This window comes from Bos indicus, chromosome 22, assembly GCF_029378745.1.
Source record: "Bos indicus isolate NIAB-ARS_2022 breed Sahiwal x Tharparkar chromosome 22, NIAB-ARS_B.indTharparkar_mat_pri_1.0, whole genome shotgun sequence".
NCBI classification, from domain to species: domain Eukaryota; kingdom Metazoa; phylum Chordata; class Mammalia; order Artiodactyla; family Bovidae; genus Bos; species Bos indicus.
Window position 1 is genome coordinate 11609968 of NC_091781.1, and position 21564 is coordinate 11631531.

Genomic DNA, 21564 nt, shown 5'->3' on the forward strand with positions numbered 1-21564 from the left:
GTTTAGTATATTGTTATCTTTGAAGGTGTTTGTACTTGGCATGACAGTCACATCACAAAAGTGATACTGAACATTTGACCTTAATTTTATTTAGCTTTCAGAAAGAATAGATTGAACAATTACATATTAAGCAGACTAAGTACAGCACTATTAGCTATTGTGCTAAGACCCTGAGAAAGGAGAAAATGAAATGCAATAATCAAGTCTGTGTTGGAAGTTGATTTTTATTATGTACTTAACTGAACTAGCATAGCTGAAAGCAAGTTTTAGTAGTAGATATGCAGCGAAGTATAAGTCCATGTAGACAAGTGCAGAGAGGCAATGAGAGGGAGAAAATCCCTGTTGGGCAGGTTGTGTGGAATTTGGGGAGCTGTGTTTTAAGCACGATTTCAGTAACATCAAGCATGTGTCAGATAGACCTACGCCCTCTACATCATTTAGATAAAATGGATTCGGGTCCTAAGTGATCAGGCACATCTGCCTTTGTGCATGGTATTCTAATTTCTCCATCTTTAACCAGAACCTCCAGGGAGCTTGGTTAATCTCAGTACTTGGTGTGGTGAGCGATCACTGTAACTAGCCCTCGTCAGTCACATTTTAATCTCTGGAGCCTTATGCTAACTCTCCTGCCAGTATGGACCCCATTACGGTCTCCGTCTTCTCTCCATTCCCAAAGCCTTCTGTCCATTACATCCTATCTAAAAAAACTACTAGTATTTCTAAAGTTTCTCCTCATTATCCCAGTCTGTATATTCTTTATCCTTCTCCTCTGAACCCCTGTGGAATTGAGGGCGCATCACGTATTTCATCCTATGAGTCTGCTCAGACTGATCCCCAGTGGTGGGCAAGGTACTGTCCTCGGCGGGGGGGTGTGGGGGGTAGGAGTGGAGATGAGGAAGAAAAGAGCCGCCTCTCATTTTAGTCACACCTCCCTGTGCTCTTTCATATATCCCTCTTAGTTTAATACGGTCTTGTTGGGTGTAAGGATGAGAGTGGGCATATATTGACCAGTGAAGGACCTAGATTAAAAGAGTTGTAGGACAGTTACTAATAAATGATCACTCTGAGTTGTTTGCTCTGAGCCCTCAGTGTGAGCTCGTTAGGACAGATCATCTGGTCTTTGGTACAGAAAGATCTTTCTCTTGGCATAACTTTCCCGATATATGTAGGCAGACTCTGAATGTATAAATTCAGAAATTTATTTTACACGTTTTGTTTTCTTCCATAGGAATTCAAAAAAAGAACTAAATGATATTCGATTTGAATTTACTCCTGGGAGAGGTGAGGCATCAAAATCAAAACATTGAAAACAAAATAACTGCTCATTTGTCATTTGAAGAAACTGTGTGTGAAGTTTCTGTCCTTCAGGTATATTTTACTCTTAAAGGGTGATAAAAATGTTCCTGGCCTAAAGGTTGAGGGTACGTGTGAAGAAAATAAAAATGCAATTTTTTGTTGGTTAATTTTTTTTTTTACAACTACCTCATTTAGAAAATGTAGTATAATACAAGCAGTAGTAAATATAGCTCCAGTTTACTATGGCAGACATGGTGCTAAGCAACATCTCATTAAATTTTCAAAATGGCCCCTAGGGAAAGATTATTGTCCCCATTGCATAGATGATGAAATTAAGGTTTAGAGAGGGTGAAGTAACTGGTTACGGTTCCCACAGCTGAGAAGAGGTGTGAATGAACTTCGGACTCGGATGTGCCGGTGTGCCGAATTCCGGTCTTATGACTGAGCATGTTTGTACTCCTTGACAGTAGGAAACAGCAAGGCTTCCAGTCCCCTCCCTCCCAGCTGAAGCCGAGCCCCGTCACGCATAGTTTCCATCCATGAACTTCTCCCAGGGACAAGGTTTATTATTTTCTTTCTTACCTTTGTTACTCAGAATTCGTATTTGCGAGATGGCTCACAGCTACTGGTGTCTGTCCTGTGTGCACGCTCAGTCTTCCCGCTGCCTCGGTCTCATGAGCAGCTCACTGAAGTGCCGAGAACACAGAACAAATGCACATGTACAGAGATGTATCTGATTTCTGTCTTAAAGCCAGGCAGTCACTCTTTAAGGTCCTCATTCACATCACTGGTCGTCGGCACAAGTATGTGCACAGCCCCTCCCCAGAGGTCCTCTCATTCCCTCTGAGGGCTTAGTGTTCAGGCCTTGGGAAGGAGTCAATTAGAGATGAGGTTAATTGATGGTACTCTCTCCTCATCTTTTTAGTTTCTAGTTGTATGCCCATAGACTGTATGTACTCAGATAGTACAACCTGGGATAACTGGATGTGAAGGAGAGCCTACCAGAATACAGAAGAAAATGATTTTAGGGGGAAAAAAAAGAAGAAAAAAAAACTAATTGCAATCCCCAAAGAAAAGTGATTAAAATTTGTTAAATGTTTAGTGTTAAAATTAAAATTAAGGTTTAATTGAGGGGAATACCCTGGTGATCCAGTAGTTAAGATTCAACACTTTTACTCCCAAGGGCACACATTCAGTCCCTGGTCAGGGAAATAAGAGCCCACAAACCTCACAGTGTGGCCAAAAAAAAAAAAAATTGGGACTCAATCATTGTGTGTTATTATCCCAGGAGATGTGCTACACAGCGTCACATCCCCAAGCTCACAGAGCTGGGCCCACGTTGCCCTCAGACTAGCAGTTTCTTCTGCAGCATCACTGTCAGGAGCTCTGCTGACAAAGGCAACACCCCGTCTAAGGCATGCCATTGTTAAGATGTTATCTTTACACTGAGCTGATACTTGCCATCTGGTTGATTGATCCAGGTTCCGTCCTCTAGCTCGACCTCTGATAGTCCCTCAGTTGAGGTAATCCTGCTGCTGCTGCTAAGTCGCTTTAGTCATGTTCGACTCTGTGTGACCCCATAGACGGCAGCCCACCAGGCTCCCCATCCCTGGGATTCTCCAGGCAAGAACACTGGAGTGGGTTGCCATTTCCTTCTCCAATGCATGAAAGTGGAAAGTGAAAGTGAAGTCGCTCAGTCATGCCCCACTCTTAGCAACTCCATGGACTTCAGCCTACCAGGCTCCTCCATCCATGGGATTTTCCAGGCAAGAGTACTGGAGTGCGGTGCCATTGCCTTCTCCTTGAGGTAATCCTAGTGGTAGGAAAAACCTTTGTGTGGAAGAAGGCCCCACCGCCACCACCTTGGGTCTCTGGATTTGGCAGCTAGCTTTAGTCTGGCCGTGCCGGACCTGCTTTGAATTGGCAGGGACATGCATGCACAGGAAAATGGAGCGCTTTCTTCTTTGTCTTTGCAGATACAGCAGAGGGTGTCTCTCAGGAACTCATTTCTGCCGGCCTCGTTGATGGAAGGGATTTAGTCATAGGTAACTACTTTGTGCTCTGCCCTTGTGCCCTTGTCTCTCTGCCTATATCCTTAGGATCTAGAAAACCAGGCCTTGATTCTACTGAGTAGGTCGAATGATTCTAGGAATGGTTCTTGGCTTTGTTGAAATAGGAGGTATTGGGGATAGTTCCTTTTTTACAAAAAAGAAAAATCTCACTTCTGAATTTGCTTTGTTACCCCCAATGATAGTGAAAGTTTACCCAGGTCTCTGGGAGATCGTAGAAATGATGACAGAAGTCACAAGTTAGATAAGCTTGGCCATATCTAATCCATTTTGGGGGATGAACTCTCTCCTTGGGCAGCCAAGAGGTAAGAAAAAGTCATTATAGATTTACTCCTTAAAAAAAAGCAGGAAGTAAGAACAGGCACAGTCAGGCCACAGGTACATGTTTCTGAAGGAAAAGACTATGGTGTAGGACAAGTCAGCAGACGTGTAAAGGGCTAGATAGTAAATAGTTTAGGCCTTGTGAACCATGAACAGTCTCTGTCATTTTTAAAAAATCTATTTATTTTAATTGGAGGCTAATTACTTTACAATGTTGTAGTGGTTTTTGCCATACATTGACATGAATCAGCCATGGGTGTACATGTGTTCCCCGTCCTCATCCCACTTCCCTCCCCATCCCATCCCTCAGGGTCATCCCAGTGCACCAGCCCTGAGCACCGTGTCTCATGCATTGAACCTGGACTGGCCATCCATTTCATATATGATAATATACATGTTTCAGTGCTATTCTCTCAAATCATCCCACCCTCGCTTTCTCCTTCAGAGTCCAAAAGTCTATTCTTTACATCTGTGTCTCTTTTGCTATCTCACATATAGGGTCATTGTTACCATCTTTCTAAATTCCATATATATGCGTTAATATACTATATTGATGTTTTTCTTTATGACTTACTTCACTCTGTATAATAGGCTCCAGTTTCATCCACCTCATTAGAACTGATTCAAATGCATTCCGTTTAATAGCTGAGTAATACTCCATTGTGTATATGTGCCACAGCTTCTTATCCGCTCGTCTGCCGATGGGCATCTAGGTTGCTCCCGTGTCCTGGCTGTTATAAACAGTGCTGCAGTGAACACTGGGGCACACGCGTCTCTGTCATTTTTATACATAGTTGGCTGATTGCTGTGCCAGGGCTTTCTGGCCCATGAATAGGCAAGTCCCACCTCTTTAACTGCAGTGTCGTTCCTTGGTTAATACAGCATCTTAAAGAAAGTTAATTTGACAATGGTAAGATTTATTTGTGCTACTTGAACTTGTATTTTAAAACACCTCTTGTTTAGGAAGCGATTTATCTTTCTGCTTACATTTTGATTGTATGTCGGAGATTGTGAACTACTGTTTAAGTTGTTAACATATGGTTAAAATGTGGATTTACGTAATTTCTGATTACTTTCTCTGTTTTTATGATTATAGTGGCAGCTAATTTGCAGAAGATTGTGGAAGAACCCCAGTCAAATCGATCCGTCACCTTCAAACTGGTATTCATCCCTTCCTTCTTGTTAAACTGTCTCACTTTTACACACCAGCAGCCTCTGCAGACCAGCTTCCGTATTCCCTGAGTGATGAGAACAATCAAGTCTGGTGATTGTTTAGCTTCCCCATGCCCTGGGCTGATGTCTCTCTTCATTGGGCTCCCTTCCCCTCTCCCTCCCAGGAAGCCTCCTACCCGAAGCCCTCAACTGTTTATTCTCGAAACAGATTGTCAGGCTGACTCCACCTTTGTACCTAGACTCCATCTGCCTCCTGTTTGTATCCCAGGGACCTTTCCCCAACTGCCCTCTCTCCTACAATCTCCGTGTCAGTTTTAATTATTACCTGCAATTTTGTTTCTGAATAACCACAGCTTCTCATTTTGTTTGGTTCTTAGGCGTCTGGTGTCGAAGGCTCAGATATTCCTGATGATGGTAAACTAATAGGATTTGCCCAGCTCAGCATCAGCTAAAACACAGCCCTGGAAGAGGCAGCCGAAGGAGATTCCACACATGCGTGTCTCTGTTGCTTCTGTTGGCCTAAACCCACTACTGCCAAAGAACCCAGCAACAAACCTCCCAGCTAGGAGCTTTAGAGGTCTTTCTTTTATGTTTTTCCTGCCATCATCCCTGCTTTTTCCCACAGGGAAAGAAAAGTTGGATCACCAGTGGCCAGCATCCCTTTTAAAGAGTTCCGTTAGTAAACTTACTGCACGCATCCCCTGTCTTCCTCCATCTAAGAAGTGGCCCGGGTGCCTCAAGGCCCAGGAGGGAGGTCTATCAGCTCATCTTGCCTTACTCCAGTGATGGCGCTGGGGGGAAAGTAGCAGCTCTATTGGGCTTCCTCATCCTGCTTGTTCTCCCACACCGGACGGGATGTGGGCATCTTGGGATATCTCTTTACCACTGAAGTAGCAATTAAAAGTTGATTGTTCAGCTGGAGCCCAGAGAATTTAGTTTAGTGATTTTTTTTTTTTTTTGTATCTGATATGAATTCTAGCAACCTTCGTTAGGAAAAAGCACAGCCTCAGAAGGAGGCATCCTAAACTGTGTTTTGTTTTGTTGATGATGTTTCTAAGCGTTTTGCTGAAGCTGCTCTCAGGCACCCCTCTTCATTACTTGCTCCAGAAAGGGTTGCTCGCCTTAACTTCAGCTGGTGCAAAACATCTGACTGTAATCGAACTTCAGCCATCGGACCCTTCAAAGCGGAACTTCGGACTGTTTTTAGGGAAAAAAATCACGTAACGGCTTATAAACGAGAGTTACCCCAGCAGTGGTGTTTTGAACAGGAAAAAATCATAACTCATATCAGTGTGGAAGTATTTATTTCAGCTCTTAAACAACTGAAGAAAAACTGCTCCTTGATCCTCCCATGAAAATCAATTTGCCTGGCCTCCGAGTCATGAGGAAATGCAAGGCTGAGATTTCTACAGCAATAAAGGAGAGTTGCCCTAGGCCAAAGAGGCCTGCCTTCTGCCCCCTCTCCTGCACTGACCCTTAGGAGGGGGTCCACACTTCCGTGTGCTGAACCTGACCCAAGATGGAACGTGAAACCACATGTGCCGTGACTTTTAGGATTTATGCGTAGACAGTGTTCATTTGATTTTCTACAGAAATAATATAAATTATTCTTTAAGTTTAAAAAAGAGCACTCATAATGCAATATGTGAATCACCAGTGGGGTTGATTTTTTTTTTTTTTCCTATTGTTTCACAGTCAGCCTTTATCTAACTGCAGATTAGCCCTAACAAGTTTTACAAATGAAAGAGATCCTCAATCTGGCCTTAAAACAACACAAAAAAGATGGGCTTTGGCCCCATGGAAAGGGGAGAGCTGCCTCTTACAGAATCAGTCGATCCCTTTCCATCTTCGTTGGTCTGTGAATAACAAGATTGCTTTACCTAGTTTCTTCTTGGAGCACCTCTGAAAGCTTTCCCCACAACTGACTTGTTACAGTTTTAATTTCATTCTGAGTTCATAGTTTTAACCTTGGGCTTTCTTCACCAGCCCTGGATACAAAGGCATGTTGGGAAAGGGGTGGGTGTTGGAGAGGAAGGGAGGGGATGGTTTGGGATGAGAGGGTTGGGAGGAAAGTAGATCAGAGGATCAGATGCCAGAGTCCTGGCAGGATTGGTGAAAGGAGGGAGCCTGTTGAGCCTGGAGACGGAAGATTGATCAGCTTGATGGACAGATATTTAGCTTTTCTTTTTTCTTTTCTTAGAGTTGAGGGGGAAAGGACAGGAAGGTAGGAATAAGTTTATGGAAAAGATGTAGTGTCCCATTTGGCACAAGACTAGGGGCTTACCTTAGAGTCTGTATTTTCATTTCAAGTAAGCCCTCATAGTCTGCTTATTTCTGAATCCAGAGGGTAGTGGCATCACTCTATTATAGGTTTCTTTTGGAGGTGATCAAAAAAGCCCAGGCTGGAAGTAAGCAGCAGCCCATCTCCTTGTTCAGTTTCTCCTGCTGGCCATTACCTGTGAGCTGCAGTGGGACAGGCATGACCTTTGAACTGAAGTGGGCTGGGGCTTTCTCTTTCTTTTCCATTCATCTTTTGCCCTGCTGGGAATTAGGAGCCAGACACCAAGCCCCAGGACAGTGTTACTTCTTCTGCATGATGTATGGTGGACTCCCTTTGCTGGCATGTGCAGTGATGCTGAAAAAAAGTGAGTGAACAGAAACTTCGCAGGTGAGACAGCACGTGACCTAGTGAGCAGTCTCGCTCCTTCCTGGGAGTGGTGGTCCAGGATACACCTCTCTCCCTACATCCCTAGGATCTCCTGGGTCCTAGGGTAGGGACTAATTTAGCACGAGGTAACATGTGCCAATGCTATTTGTAAAACGTTACGGTCTTTCTAAATGATTCATGGATTTGTTTGGGATATTTTGCTTAAGTTGTGAACCAAATCCTAGAGCCAGCTGACACTCTTAATAATCTGGAGAACAGAATAATGGTGTATCAATAAATGGAGGTTCCTCCTTATGACGTATGCTAGATTATGGAAGATGTAAAATATTTGACTTCCCCTCCCCTTTTTTTTTTTTGACTTTGTACTTTGCTGCATGTTTCATTAATTTTTAATCAATAAAGAATAAATTGTCTGTGGTGGTGTAAGGATGCTTCACTTTGGTGACTGTTGACGGGAGCAGCAGGAAGTGAAAAGGTATATTAATAAACAACGTAAAGCCATTGTACAAACAGGGAAGCTGAAATCCCCAGAGAGAGCGATCTGCCCAGGGAAGTGTGTTAGGGTGGCGGAAGCAGCTCCTCTCAGTGACCTTTTGTGTTTACCTCTGCCCATGCTATTGGTGAGCTAAAATACCAGATTCAAGTCCTTGGGAGTCCCTTTTGGAAAGTTCAGAGCCAGGCTGAACCTGTTCCCATTTCCAGCCCTTCTTCACCTGCTGGGTAAGTAACTCCTGCCCCAGAGGTGGTCTTTGAGCCTTGACAGGACTGCTTTGGGGTAGGTCCTGGTAACTCAGGGCTCAGGTCCTGGGACCTTGGGGTTGATTGTATCATGGCTGATTGAATTTCCTTTTAAGGTAAACAGGTTGTGTGGAGACAGAGGAGGAGGTGTCGACTACTCAAAAGTGACCATGGTGTATGTGGGGGTCAGGGCAGGGGCAAGAGTAAACAAAGCCTCTCCACTTGCCCATCATCTTTAGCAAGATCAGGTCTTGTCCAGAAGCAGGGTTCCTCACCTCTGCCTACTCCTAGTAGCAGTGCTCAGCGCCACAGCTCATGGATTCCTCCTGTGGATCAGCTCATCTACCCTACGCATTTTGTGGGTTTGTTTTTTTAAAGTAGACTTTTATCTTTCAGAGTAGTTTAATTTCACAGAAAAATGGAGCAGAAAGTATACAGAAAGTATACTCCCTGGCCCCACACAGGCGCAGCAACTTACATTGGCTCTTCATTATCACCCAAAGTCCATAGAATACCTTCGAGTTCACTTGCTGTTGTGTATTTTATGTGTTTGGACAAATGGATGATGATATGTACCCATCATTATGATCTCACAGAGAATAGTCTCACTGTCCTACAAGTATGCAGCCTTTTCAGAACAGGTTTTTTTCACACAGTTATATGCATTTAAGGCCTCTCCATGCCTTTCTGTGGCTTGATGGCTCATTTCTTTTCAGTGCTGACTAGTATTCCATGTCTGGATATACCACGGTTTATTAATCCATTCACTTGCTGTGTGCAAGTTTTGACAGTTATGAATAAAACTGCTCTAAGCACCTTTGTGCATGTTTTCATTAATATGCGTATATGAGTTTCAGCTCGGTTGAGGAAATACCAAGGAGCCCCCTGGCATATTTTATGGTAAAAGTAGTCTTTTTTCTAGGAAACCACCTTCCATCCAAAGTGGCTCGGGCATTTTGCATTCCCACCAGTGACTGAGAGTCGCTTTTGGTGCATGTGCTCACAGGCACTCGATGTTGTCACGGTTTTGGGTTTGGGCCGTTCCACTAGATGTGTAGTGGTGTCTCACTTTCATTTCTAATTCCCTGATTACAGTGTGTTGAGTATCTATGCCCCTTTGCCATCTGTGAATACTCTTCGATGAGGTGTCTGTTAGGTTTTTTGCCCACTTTTTTTAAGATTTTTTTTCATTTTTTTTAAGTCTTTATTGAATTTGTTACAATATAGCTTCTGTTTTATGTTTTGGATTTTTATGGCCTCAAGGCATGTGAGATCTTAACCTTCCTGACCAGGGATCAAACCCACACCCCCTGCATTGGAAGGCAAAGACTTAACCACTGGACCACCAGGGAAGTCCCTAAAGTACTTTTAAATAAAGGTATGTATATTTTTTTTAAGAATACCATTGCACACTTGAGAGACTATAGTATAAATATAACTTTCGTACTAGAAAACAAACTCACTTTATTGTGTCTAGGTATCCCAGCAGCGTTTGTTGAAGAGACCATCTTTACTCCATTGTATTGCCAGTGTTCTTTTGTCAAAGATCCGTTGAATCTGTTTTTTTCGGGGCTGTCTGTTCTGTTCTGCTGATCTACGTGTGTGATCTTTTTGCCAGTACCGCACAGTGAAGTCAGGTGTTCTCAGTCCTGCACCTCTGTTCTCAAATACTGTGTTGACTGTCCTCTGACCTCTCCACCCCGAGCCTCCAAGCAGTCTGTCGATTACAGTCAGATTTTCTTACTGTGGTACTGATTCCTGTGGAAGTCTGAGTCTGTGGATTTCTGCTCCGAGAAGTTGTCATTCTCTGTATTTAACTTTCTGGCTCCAATTTGAGGGTTAGCAATTTGCCCTGTGACCTCATCTCTGATGGATCTAAGAAGAATTATTGATTTTTCAGTTTGTCCAGCTTTCTACCTGCTAGAATAAAGTGACAGCTGCTAAGCTGTTTACATCCTGGACAAGAGACCAGAACTCCTACCACATGTTTTTATTTTACTAGAGTTGTTCTTAGCACTTCCCTGGTGTGGATGTCCAGTGGCTAAAACTCTGAGCTCTAATGCAGGGGGCCCGGGTTCCATCCCTGGTCAGGCACCTAGATCCCACATGCTGCAACCAAAGCTCTTGTGTGCTGCAAGTAAGACCATGGCGCAGCCAAATAAATAAATATTCAGAGTCTCAAATTTGGAAGAGATTTGAGACACCCTCCAGTGCATCCCTATAGGTAATGTCTGGGGAGTACTTTCCCCTCCCACACCATATGTACAAACACCACCCTCTACCCCATGGGCAAATGATTGCCAGTGACTGTGTATCCATTCGAGTTACACTACTCCAGTGATCAGAAGAACACTCTTCTTTTTGGTCATAGCAGTGCCATTGACTGAAGACAGGTGCAAGGAGAGGAAGAGGAGAGAGACAGGCTGCAGATTTTCCCTTAAGGGCTGGAAGCAGTCCTGTCCTACTCCGCAGCCTCCCAGAAGACACTGAGGGTGGCCAGACTGCTGGAGACACCAGAGAGCAGCACATGTGCTACCTGGGGGCTCATCCTCCCAGGTCAGCGAGACCACGGATCCCTGGGGCTACAGTGTTCCTGGGAGGACTCCCCAGCTGTGGGCTTTGAAGCATCGTGGGGAGCCTTTGGCAGATTGGTTGGTGTGGGAGAGGGGAAGGGTTAAGAGAACAAATAATCAAAAACTTAGAACTGGGGGAACTGGGAGTGCAGTGAAACCAATGGAGTTTGGAGACTTGTAGTTATATAACTGTGGAAGGTCTTTGGTTGAATCTCACTCTTACGTCAGAGCCTCTTCGTCATTTATCTGTCTCTAGTTTAGAATCCTACACTAGGAAATGGAACAATCCTTAGAGACCATCTAGTTCGAGCTTTTCTTTTACACAAATGCAGAAAATGAGGCCAGAGGGCTAGAAGGGGCAGACGGCGGATCACAGTGAATCACTGGTGGAGCCCAAACGCCTACCTCCTAACCCCAGTCCCTTTGGAGCCTTAGAGCTGAAAGGACCACAAAATCCTTTCCCTAATCAGAGAGAAGAGATGACTGAGCACAGGCTCCTCCTATCTCCACCTCAGTTTCCCCCATAAAGGCTGAGCCCTGAAGTGAATAGTGGCAGCTGGTAGCATCTGCTTTCTTGGCAATTCATTCAAGGCTGTGCTGAGGACAAGAACTTGCAAGAGAGCTAGGTGAGGAAGCAGAGGTGGGGCTGGCGACAGTGGGGAGCCTGGTAGGGAGTTTAGGGTGGAGGAGAGGCCAGAGAGATGTGTCCTCTTGTGCGGGATTGTGGACTCGCCTCTGCCCTCCAGCATCTGCCCTGCCTGGACCCTTCCTTCATTCGGACTGAATCACAGGCCGCAGGTATGGGCACGTGATAGCCAGGGCTACTCTGCACAACCTTACTGCCCCACATTCTCTTCACCCCTGCACCTCTGCTCATCTCTTTTCTTAAAATAATTTAAAGACTTTCCGAGGGCTACACAAATAGATGAATGTGAGTATGACACCCAAGCATGTATTTTCCCCTAATGGTCTATTTCGCCCCATCATTCTGATCCTCCCATAATTAGATGCCTTCCAAGCCCAGGGTCTACCTGCAGTAAGACCCCCAGGGTACAAAAAAGATGGGGGTGTTCATCTGTGGGAGGTTCCTGTAAGAATCCTGACCTGCCACCTCCCACACTGTGCCCCATCCTAACCTCGACTCCAGCAAGGTTATAGGAATGACCCCCACATGGGGGCTCCCCAACCGGGGTGGGGCTTTGTCCTTCGGTGCTCACTGAGATTGCCTGGTGTGGTTGGGGCTACTCTGGGGCCACTTGCATTTGTTTCTTATTGTGGGAGGGTTTTAATGGTTTCTTCCTTGATTAGATAGAGATGAGGATACATGTGTTAGCTGTCCTGCTGAAGGGAAAGGCATGTATGCCCTTGGTGGGTCTCCTGGCTTTAACACTACCCTTGGGTTGACTGGTGGTGCATACCACCACGTGCTAGGGACCCTGCAGGAGACAGTAAGGTCAGGGTCATGAGACCAGGTTGGTTGGACTCTTGGCCGAGTTAACATGCAATCTGGGTCCTTGCTGCTCTACTGACAAGTACAGTAGCAACTGCCCTGTAGCATTGAAATTACTCTCAGAATTTGGATTCTTTCACAATGGGAGGGGTTTGCACTGGTGTGAATTGTAGAGGATGTTGCAGCTAGGAGTGTGGTCCTTGTACACCATGTAATATCTGACTAGAGCTCGCTGCTGCATGCTAGGCCTGAGAAGTTCCTCTGGTATTGCCTTCTCACGGAGTCCGTCAAACATCCTCAGATCCTCCAAGCCAGAGTGGACTGTTTTTTCATCATATTCTGTCATTCCTAGACCTGAGCTCAGGAGCAGAGGTGTGACAGGTGGAGCCACACAGGGCTGGATTAAACATTAACGCAGCTGCCACCATTACCCCAAGCGAGCTGCAAAGCTAGCTGGTAGCCCCAGCTAAGGAGCTGGTGACCAGTGACCATGGCTCCCTTTGCCCAGGTCTTGGCTGAACTGGGCAGCTTTGGTCACTTCCACGTGCAGCTGCTGATACTGCTGAGTGTGCCCAGCTTCCTGACCGCCTTCTACATGTTCACCCAGGTCTTCATGGTCCTGGACGAGGCCCACTATTGTTCAGTGGCCTGTTTCAGGAACCAGACTCTGAACCTGAGCACGGCTGAGCAGCTGGCCCTGAGCTTGCCCCTGGAGGCTGCAGGCAGTCCCGAGCTCTGCCTCATGTTCCAGTTGCCCCCGATGGTGCCAGCCTGGAGTGCGTCCTCAGCCACAGCTTCAGTGAGACACAGCTTTGCGAGGCTGGGTCTATCCCAAAGGCAGGCCCTTGTCTGTAGAGAATGAGGTAAGGCCGTGCGTCAGTCTGACTTTCTAAGTGTTTTGAGTCAGTCAGCTGCTCTGCCTGCCACTCTGCCCTCAGTCTCAGGTGTGACTGCCTCTGAAGCTGCCCCTTCGCCCCAGGCCTGAATGACCATTGTCATGCCTGTTTTGCTTTCTGTCCTCTGCCTGTCAGCCCATCTAACTCTCCATCCATTCCCTTTGTCTGGAATATTTGTCCATCTGTCCATTCATCTCTCTGTTTTTATCTGTCCCTTCGCATGTCTGCCCCATGGCCTTCTTTCCTGCCACTCCTGTCCAGCTGTTCTCATGCCTTTCTCTGTCCAAGGTTTGCATCTGCCTTCCCATTTGCCTTTGTCTTTCAGCCACCCGCTGTGTGTCTGCCCACCTACCTGTCTTCTTATTTAACTAATCTTGCAGTCCTACCCCTTCCCTGCCCACTCGTCTACTTTCCTGCTTGCTTGCCTTGGACTCCCTGCCTCCAGCCTTTCTCTCTAAATCTCTTCCTGCCTGCCTGCCTCTGAGATGCTGGAGGCCATGCGGAACTCTAGGACTTGTCCTGCACATACCTGAGCAATTGCTTGTGCTAACTCTGTTCTCAGGAGGGGCCCCAGCAGAACAGTAGAAAGACTTTCCCACTCCAGCCACCTCAGAGCAAGAAGGGTTGCTTCCCAGACAGTAGGGCGGAGCACAGAATAGGGAGATGACTTGACAGGGGCAGCACACATGCTTCACAGTGGACCTGGGACTCTCGTTCAGGGCACCCAGCAGCCTGAGGGTATGTCCTCCTGCCTTCTTCCTGATCCTCCCGCTCAGTCCACCCACAGCGGGAGTAGGTCACCTTGAACTCTGCTAGCCCTGGATCTAGCCCAGCCTGGGTTTGTCTGATCCTCAGTGCCCCTTCCTTCATCTCCCCGGTGTAGATGGTAGATCTGATCTTCATCATCCTTAAGACGCTGTATCTACCTCTCCAGGTGCTCATAAACTCGCTGCCCATCTAGCCAAGTGTCACCATCCTTATAGCTCAGACAGACTTCCAGAGTGCTCAGAGCCAACCCTAGCTCTTGTTCACAGCCTTTGCTGGACTGTTCATGGAATTATTATCCAACCAACAGCTCCTGAGTTCTCAATATGTGAGGCACAGTCAGAACAGAGGCACCCTGTTCACCTCTGAGAAGACCTGGACTCCTAGTACAGGGACAAAGGCTCAATAAACTCTGAGGCTAGAATTTGCTTCTTCCTGGGGAGAGAATGGGCAGGCAGCTCCCTGAAGCAGTTGGTGTGTGAGCTGGGTGCCCAGGGACCAGAAGAAGGTTAATAGGGAAAAGGAGAAAGCCTTCGTAGGCAGAGAATAGAAAAAGAAAGGCCTGGTAACAGGAAGAAAGTGATGGGTCAGGAACTTGGTTTGCCTGGGCCAGGGGTGGGCAGGTTTTATGGGACGAAAGGGATGTTCTCAAGGACTAAGGGCCTCTCTCTCCTCTCTCCTCTTTGCTGATCCTGATGTTGGACCTTGGCCCTCTGGCCCTTCCCTGACATGCTTCCACGGACCCACCCTCCCAAGGACTGCAACTCCCACGTGAATGTATGCTTTTGGTACTTTGTGCCCCGAACTACTTGACAACCCCAAACTGGGTTCCAGAGTGGAGCTACCTTGTGTGAGGTGTCCATCCTGGCTTCCAGTCTACAAGCAGGGGTAGAAGCTACACTACAAGCTACGCTGACTCTGGGGGCTTATCTGACCTGATATCCCAAGTTTCATTTATAACCAGCAGCTTCACATGCAAAGTGAAATCCAGATAATCCAGATTTGAGAAGAAAAAAAAAAAAAAAATACATTTCCTTATAAGCTGTGTGCTCGTGAATGACAGAGTACATTTCTCCTTCTCAGCCTACCTGTCCAACGTTTCCTGGGTGCCCATCCTTGGTAAAAGAGAAAATGACTCCCAGCCCTGTCCACACAAACCTCTGAACACAGAGGTCACTGGACCATCAGTGAATAGCAAAAACAGTGTGGTCTGTCCTGGAACCACAGAAGGAAGGCTTGCAGAGCAGAGAGAATAGCCATTTCTAGGGTCTGGAGCATGAAAGCGCCTGGCCTGTGTGAGCAATGCTCACATACAAAGAGGACTGGGAAAAGACAAGAGCCAACTCTTAAAGAGTCTCCGATACCAGTGCTAAGGAATTGGGACTTTCTTCCAGTGGGAGCCATTGATGGTTTGGAAGAGTGGAAGTGAGACTTCCACTGTTGTGATGGGTTGTGCTCCAAGAAATGGAGTGGGATTCTGCAGTCCACCGTGGCAGGCCCCAGACAGAACTGTCCACCGTAGACATTAGGGCTGGGGAGGTTGACACCTGGTGTCCCAAGTTGGAGCCCTGTTCGTCTCTTTTCCATCTGCAACATGACATCAGCACATGAACTGGGGTTGGTCTTGGCTCCTCTCCAAGCCTCTCTCTTCTGCGAAACAGGGAATAATAAGCCTACATGGGAGTTAGATAATTTGATAAGATAGGATTAATGAATGGTGTCCACTGAGCAGAGGAGGCAGCCTTGGTGGAGTCCCATGGCTTGGCACTCACGTCTTCAGAGCATGAAGGCCCCTTGTATCCGAGATGCCTATGTCACCAGCTGTGTGCTTCATGGGCCTCACGAAGCTGTGTTAGTACAGCCTCAGCTGAACTGACTTAGCTCAGCCACTTTGCTACCTATATTGTACGTGTTAATTCCTTTTATCCTATCCGGTGGTACTAAGGAATCTGTTTCATCTTCATTTGTACATGGGAAACCCAAGACAGCAGCAGATCAGCTAACAAAGTCACACAGAATGACTCAGCAGACCTTTATTCATAAATTTTTATTTTAAACAATATCTAACTACGAGGCAATCTGTGGTGGCTGGACAAAAAAGCAAACAGGATAGAACTGGGCGGAACAACAAGTTCCAAGTACCCGGTCCTGCCACACTTCATTCTCGGGAGCAATCCATTCATCATTTGATGATCACTTAAAGCTCTTACAGAATTAACAGTTGTCCTTCAGGACAGATGTAGGAGCAAAATACTATCTCCTGGACTGGTTAATTTTGGGCTAAAGATTAGGTAACTCATGGAGATTGGCTTCTCAGCTAACTGAAGGTATTGATTGGTTCCTTCTTCCATTCATTCACGCATCCTTTCACTCAGGAAACATTACCTTAGCTTTCCCTTAGTTTCACTCCCTGTCCAGGGCAGCGAAGATGTCTGAACTCACTGCCATCCAGCTGTCCAACTCGAGGACCTAGGACTAGCTGCTGAACCTATATATAGTAAGTCAAGGATTATTGCTAGAATTACGTGAGATAATGCGTGTGAAACATTTGGCATAGTACCCAATCCAGAGTAAGCACTCAGCAAGCATTAATATTGTGAAGTTGTGTCCGTGAGCTCTGGAGGAGACCTCACCTGTCATGATCCCCCTGCGCACACTTGAGGATGGAGCTGAGAGGTGTGCAGGGGGCACAGAACTTCCTTGAGGGGCACACAGACGGGTCAGTCACATGCACTGTTGTGTGTGCGCATGCAGTGGACGTGTGTGCAAATGTGTATGGACACCCATGTGTTCTTCACATGGATTTCCAATCTGTCTGTCAGGTTCTGTGAGTCTCCATGTGGGTTGTCTCTCCTCCCATCGCCATGTGTGTATGTGTGTACAGGCTTCATGTTCCTGCATCCTAATCTCTTTCCTCAGGGGATGTGTGAAGGCTTCTTAGGATTCTGATTGCCTGAGAATGATGGGAGTTTCAGGCGGGTTTTTCAGTTCGTTGGGAAAAGTCTAAAAGGCCCAAGCAGGTCAGAGGGGTGCTGTGGTTACAGGGAAGAAGCCCCATTTGTCAGGAAGAAGCAGTTAGTGACCGTCAGGGGTTCCCAAACTGTGCATCCATGGTGGGTCAATAATTTTATATGGTATCTCCAGGCCAAAAAACATACCTGGAAGTTTCATCTAATAAGTAATTTGATCCAAACAACTTAAGAAGAGGGACTTCCCTGGCGGTCCAGTGATTACGACTCTGCACTTCCAATTTGATCCTTGGTTGAAGAACTAAGATGCCTCATGCCATGCAGTGGGGTAAACAAACAAACAAACAAAAACCACCAACAGCAAAAATAGAAACAAAACTTAAGAATTTATATACTAACAACTCAGTGGCTGTTTAAAAAAAAATACACAAATCAAAAGAAAACATTTAAATTTCATCCTCAAGTCAGTACAGTTACTTCCTAATAGGATATATTGGGAACCACATTTCGCAGTCCTTGAACCCTGTGAGTTTCACATGGTTTTTGCTTTTCCCACAGCACTTGCCAAAAACACAACTTCACACAGATCACTGAAAAGAATTGCGTGAACCATCTGGAGCTGGTAGTTTGATATGAAACAGATGTTGACTGTCACTGTATTTCCTCTTACACTTCTAAGTATTGTGTCGTGCACTCTGAGTTCACAAAGCTGGTGCCCTGGGGTACCTTGATACACAGTTTGGGAACCTGCCCCACTTCTGTCCTGAGAGGTTTGTCATGCATGGGCTAGCTGATAAAAGGACTTGCCTTAGCTACCCCTGAGCTCACATCTGCCTGTGTCTACCTCATTTTAACATCGTCTATGGTCGGAAGCATCTGATGGAAACCTCCCAGTCGGTGTATGTGGCTGGGCTCCTCATTGGGGCGCTCATCTTCGGGCCCCTCTGCAACTGGTAAGGACCTTGACCAGTTCCCCCAACCCAGCATGCTCTTGGATTCCTGGCCCAGGGTCTAGTTCTCCCCAGGGCCCCTCTCACCAGTCTCCACGTAAGGCCCTGTCCACCTGCAATGGGACTCCCAGCTGGGGCCATGCACCCTCCCACAGACAGAGCGCCCAGGAAAGGGCTTGGAGCTGGGTCTCCCTCTTTCCCCTTAGACAGATTCACTCCTCGACCTGCCCCTTTGCAACCCCAGGATTGGCCACAAGGCCACTCTCTTGGTGCAGCTGCTTCTCTTCGCCATCCTTGGCATGAGCACAGCCTTCGTGCCCAGCTTTGAGCTCTACATGGTCCTGTGCTTTTCTGTGGCCACAGCTGTCACTGGATATACCTTCAGCAATGTCACCCTACGTGAGTATCTGGGCCCTGAAGCCAGCAGCTGCAGAGCAAGGCCATGGGGCCTGTGTGGCCACGCTCCCACACTGCCTGGGGGGCCCAGTCAGCTCCGTGCACCTAATGTGATGGCACTGGCACGCCCTGAACTGGACCAGGACCACAGACCCTGACCTGGTGGCATTTCATGATGGCAAGGAGTGATAGGGTGGGGTCCAGCCCAGCTTCAGCCTCTGCCTGCTTCCAGTTACAGAGTGGGTGGGGCCCTCGTGGAGGATCCAGGCTGTGGTCCTAGCACAGCGCACCTTCTCCTTGGGGCAGATGGCTCTTGCAGGACTTGCCTACGGCGTCCAGAACTGGAGACTCTTCCAGATTGCTGTCACTGCACCTGTCTTTCTGCTCTTCTGCTTCTGGTGAGGAGATATTTCCCAGGCAAACTACCTCTTGGCTGGTGGTACATGCAGAGAGGTGTCTGGAGAGGGAGGCTGTGAGGCCTGTGGGGTGTGTGCGTGCTAAGACAGAGGGGAAGTTCAGGCCCCAAGGTCACAGCTATTCCTGACCCACAGGGCCCTGCCAGAATCTGTACGGTGGCTCCTTACCTGGAGGAAGGGAGAGGAGGCCAAACAGTGATCCAGAAAGTGGCCTTGGTCAACAGCCGCAAACTCCCCTCCAAGATCCTGAGCCAGGTACTTGCAGCACTGGGCCAGCCCTGCCTGATGAGACCACACAGACCGGCCTGCCTGGCCCCTCACTCTGCACATCCCTCCCAGCTGGCCCCAGAGAAGACCAGCCCTGCAGGGAATGCCCTAGATCTGTTCCAACACCCCCAGCTCCGGAAAGAGACCCTGATTCTCTTCTACATCTGGTGAGTGGACTCAGGGCCCACAGCCCTCCCTGAGGCCTAAACTAAAGGGCTGCCATGTCTCTGGGGGAGGTGGCTGTCTGGGTACCACTGGGTCTCTTGCTGGCTGTGCTTCTGTCTCCTGTTGTGACTCCTGGCCAAGGCAGTCTCTCTTTCTGAGTGTGATGGGGTCTCATCACCTGGCACTGAGAGAGACTCTTGAACTCTGCAGGTTTGTGGACAGCCTGGTGTTCTATGGTCTGGGCCTCAAGGTGGGGCACTTTGGCCTGAATATCTACCTGACACAGTTAACTTTGGAGCAGTCGAGGTGCCTGCCTGCTACTGAAGCATCTTTATAATGGAATGGGTGGGCCGCAGGTAGAGTCAGTTGGGGACCCTGGTTCTGGGTGGCCTCACGTGTATCACCATCATCTTCGTCCCAGCAGATAACAGGGCCTCTGCCCACACCCCCTCTGCTACCAAGACCCTTTATTTCCTTTTCAGGAGTGAGGGCTTCTCTGGGGCTTGGGTGCACAAGGGGTGAGGAGTTTGGGAGGGCAGGGACAGGGCCCAGGAGGTGGGCTGGCCACTCTTCCTGTGGCTGACGGGCAGCCTCCACCAGATCTGCCTGTGGTGGTCACTGTGCTGGCTCTGGTGGGGAAGTTTGCCTTGGCGGCTAGATTTACCATCTTCTACGTGGACTCTGCTGAGCTCTTCCCCACTGTCATCAGGTAAGGGCAGCTGGTGCAACCCTGGCTCCTCTGCTCCCGAGACCCTCATTTTGACCATCCCTCCTCTGCCCTCCCTGGTGTTTCCCACAGAACTTACAGGACTGGCTCTGGGGCAGCAGGGCTGGATGCAGTCCAGGGCTGGATGAGGTCAGGGGAGTGCAGAGGAGGGCAGTGGAGAGCAGATACACCAGGGGCCATAGCCTGGCCTTGTCAGGACTAAATACGGTGTGAGTCCAGGTTTGATGAATGGCTCAGAAGGAAGTCTGCAGTGGGAGTGGGGGGTGGTCAGGAGGTGAAGCCTTTGATCAGAGACTGGATAGCAGGAATGCAGCTGGCAAACAGAAGGCCTGGGGGTGGGGGAAGCAGGCCACATTGTAGGACAAGGAGAAGTGCAGGTTGATGGGGCGGGAAGGCTGGGTGGGCTTGAGGAAGCCTGGGGACCGTGCATGTCTGGGGACACCACATGAGACATGGGGGCTTCCCAAGGACGTCAGCTGGGGTGGAACTGTGGGAGGAGCTGGGGTAGACCCAGGGGAGGCCGGGTCCGCTCAGCTTCTGCTGGCCTTCCCACAGGCAGACGGGCATGGGGATGGTGGGCATCTTTTCAAGGATCAGGGGCATCCTCATGCCACTCATGATCCTGCTGGGCGAGTATCATGTGTCCCTCTTCGTGCTCATCTATGGCAGCCTCCCCATTGGGGCTGGCTTACTCTGTGCCCTGCTGACAGAGACACGTGGCCAGACCTTGAAGGACACCATCAATGACCTGGAGCAAGAATCCTGACCACAGTGAGGTACTTGCTGTCTCTGAAGCCCAGGACCTCATATCAGTGGCCCCTCTTCCAGAAGGCCAGGTCTCTACTTTACCACTGTCCATTGTTGCAGAGGGAGCCCTCATGATTCCCATACTTTGGGGAGGAGGTGGCGAGGAATGGAAACAGTTCCTAGATAGCCAATGATGACCTTCTGCTTCCTCCAGCTCTCTGAAGGCAGTGCTTTCAGAAAAGGATTTGGAGGCCTTGGGAAGTATTTCCAGCCCAGGGGTAGCCTTTAGAGCAGCACTTAGCTCTGTAACTGTGTCTCCAAAGCTAGACCCGCAGCAGCAGAGAGCTGCCTAAACACTCCCCTGTAAATAGCTGGACCTGTGAGCACCACCAGCCTTGCTAGTGGAGGCAGTACCCTGTGAGCTGGCCCCAGAGCCAGCCACCCACTGCCTGGCCCAATCTCAGAAGCATCCTAGGTGGGCCTTCCTCCTTTCAAACCATGCTCATCCCCAAAACCCCACCCCCAGTACCCTGTTCTGAATTAGAGTCTTGGGTGTGTCTTGGGTTTAACTTGTTCTCTGACACTCTTTGGGGATATGGCTCCTCAGATCCCCTCCATCTGGGATTCCCCCTGTCCTGAAAACACAGTCAAGCCCAGAACAGGACAGCCGAGTATGGCCTCTCCCAACCCTTGAAATCATGGACCCATCCAGGCAGGTGGACAAAGGGAAGTTTGCAGTTCCTCCAGTGGCTGGACCAGGCCTGAATGGATAAGGTGGGACCCACAAGACATTTGATCTGCTGAGAGGAGACTGATTTAGTCAGAATCAAAGCTTCAGGGTTGCCTTCTCTTCAGAGATTCTCCTTCACCTGCCGTTCACTCAGGACCAGTGGCGGGGAGAGGCAGGACATATCCCTCTCTAGGCCCCCCTTTCCTTTCATCCTCTGCTGCTCTGGCTCTTGCAGGGCCCGTGCAGGG

At 48.1% G+C, this 21564-nt stretch overlaps 2 protein-coding genes across 3 annotated transcripts in view; both read left to right on the top strand.

The window, feature by feature from the left end:
- The window catches only part of OXSR1 (oxidative stress responsive kinase 1), an 87091-nt gene extending 79151 nt beyond the window's left edge, over positions 1–7940 (top strand). For both annotated transcript variants that reach the window (XM_019984752.2, XM_019984753.2), the window contains 4 exons: positions 1229–1281; positions 3273–3341; positions 4783–4847; positions 5237–7940. In XM_019984752.2, coding sequence (XP_019840311.1) covers positions 1229–1281; positions 3273–3341; positions 4783–4847; positions 5237–5311 — 262 coding nt within the window. In that variant the 3' untranslated portion in view covers positions 5312–7940. The remainder of the gene's footprint in view (positions 1–1228; positions 1282–3272; positions 3342–4782; positions 4848–5236) is intronic.
- A 144-nt stretch (positions 7941–8084) lies between these two features.
- On the top strand, positions 8085–20942 carry SLC22A13 (solute carrier family 22 member 13). The gene is given in 14 exon segments (XM_070776060.1): positions 8085–13046; positions 13049–13112; positions 17538–17543; positions 17731–17871; positions 18113–18267; positions 18497–18662; positions 18816–18874; positions 18877–18935; positions 19020–19114; positions 19323–19399; positions 19402–19526; positions 19703–19821; positions 20395–20610; positions 20801–20942. Coding segments are annotated over 14 exon segments (1689 nt in total). The 5' UTR covers positions 8085–12778; the 3' UTR covers positions 20940–20942.
- The last annotated feature ends 622 nt before the right edge of the window (positions 20943–21564 follow it).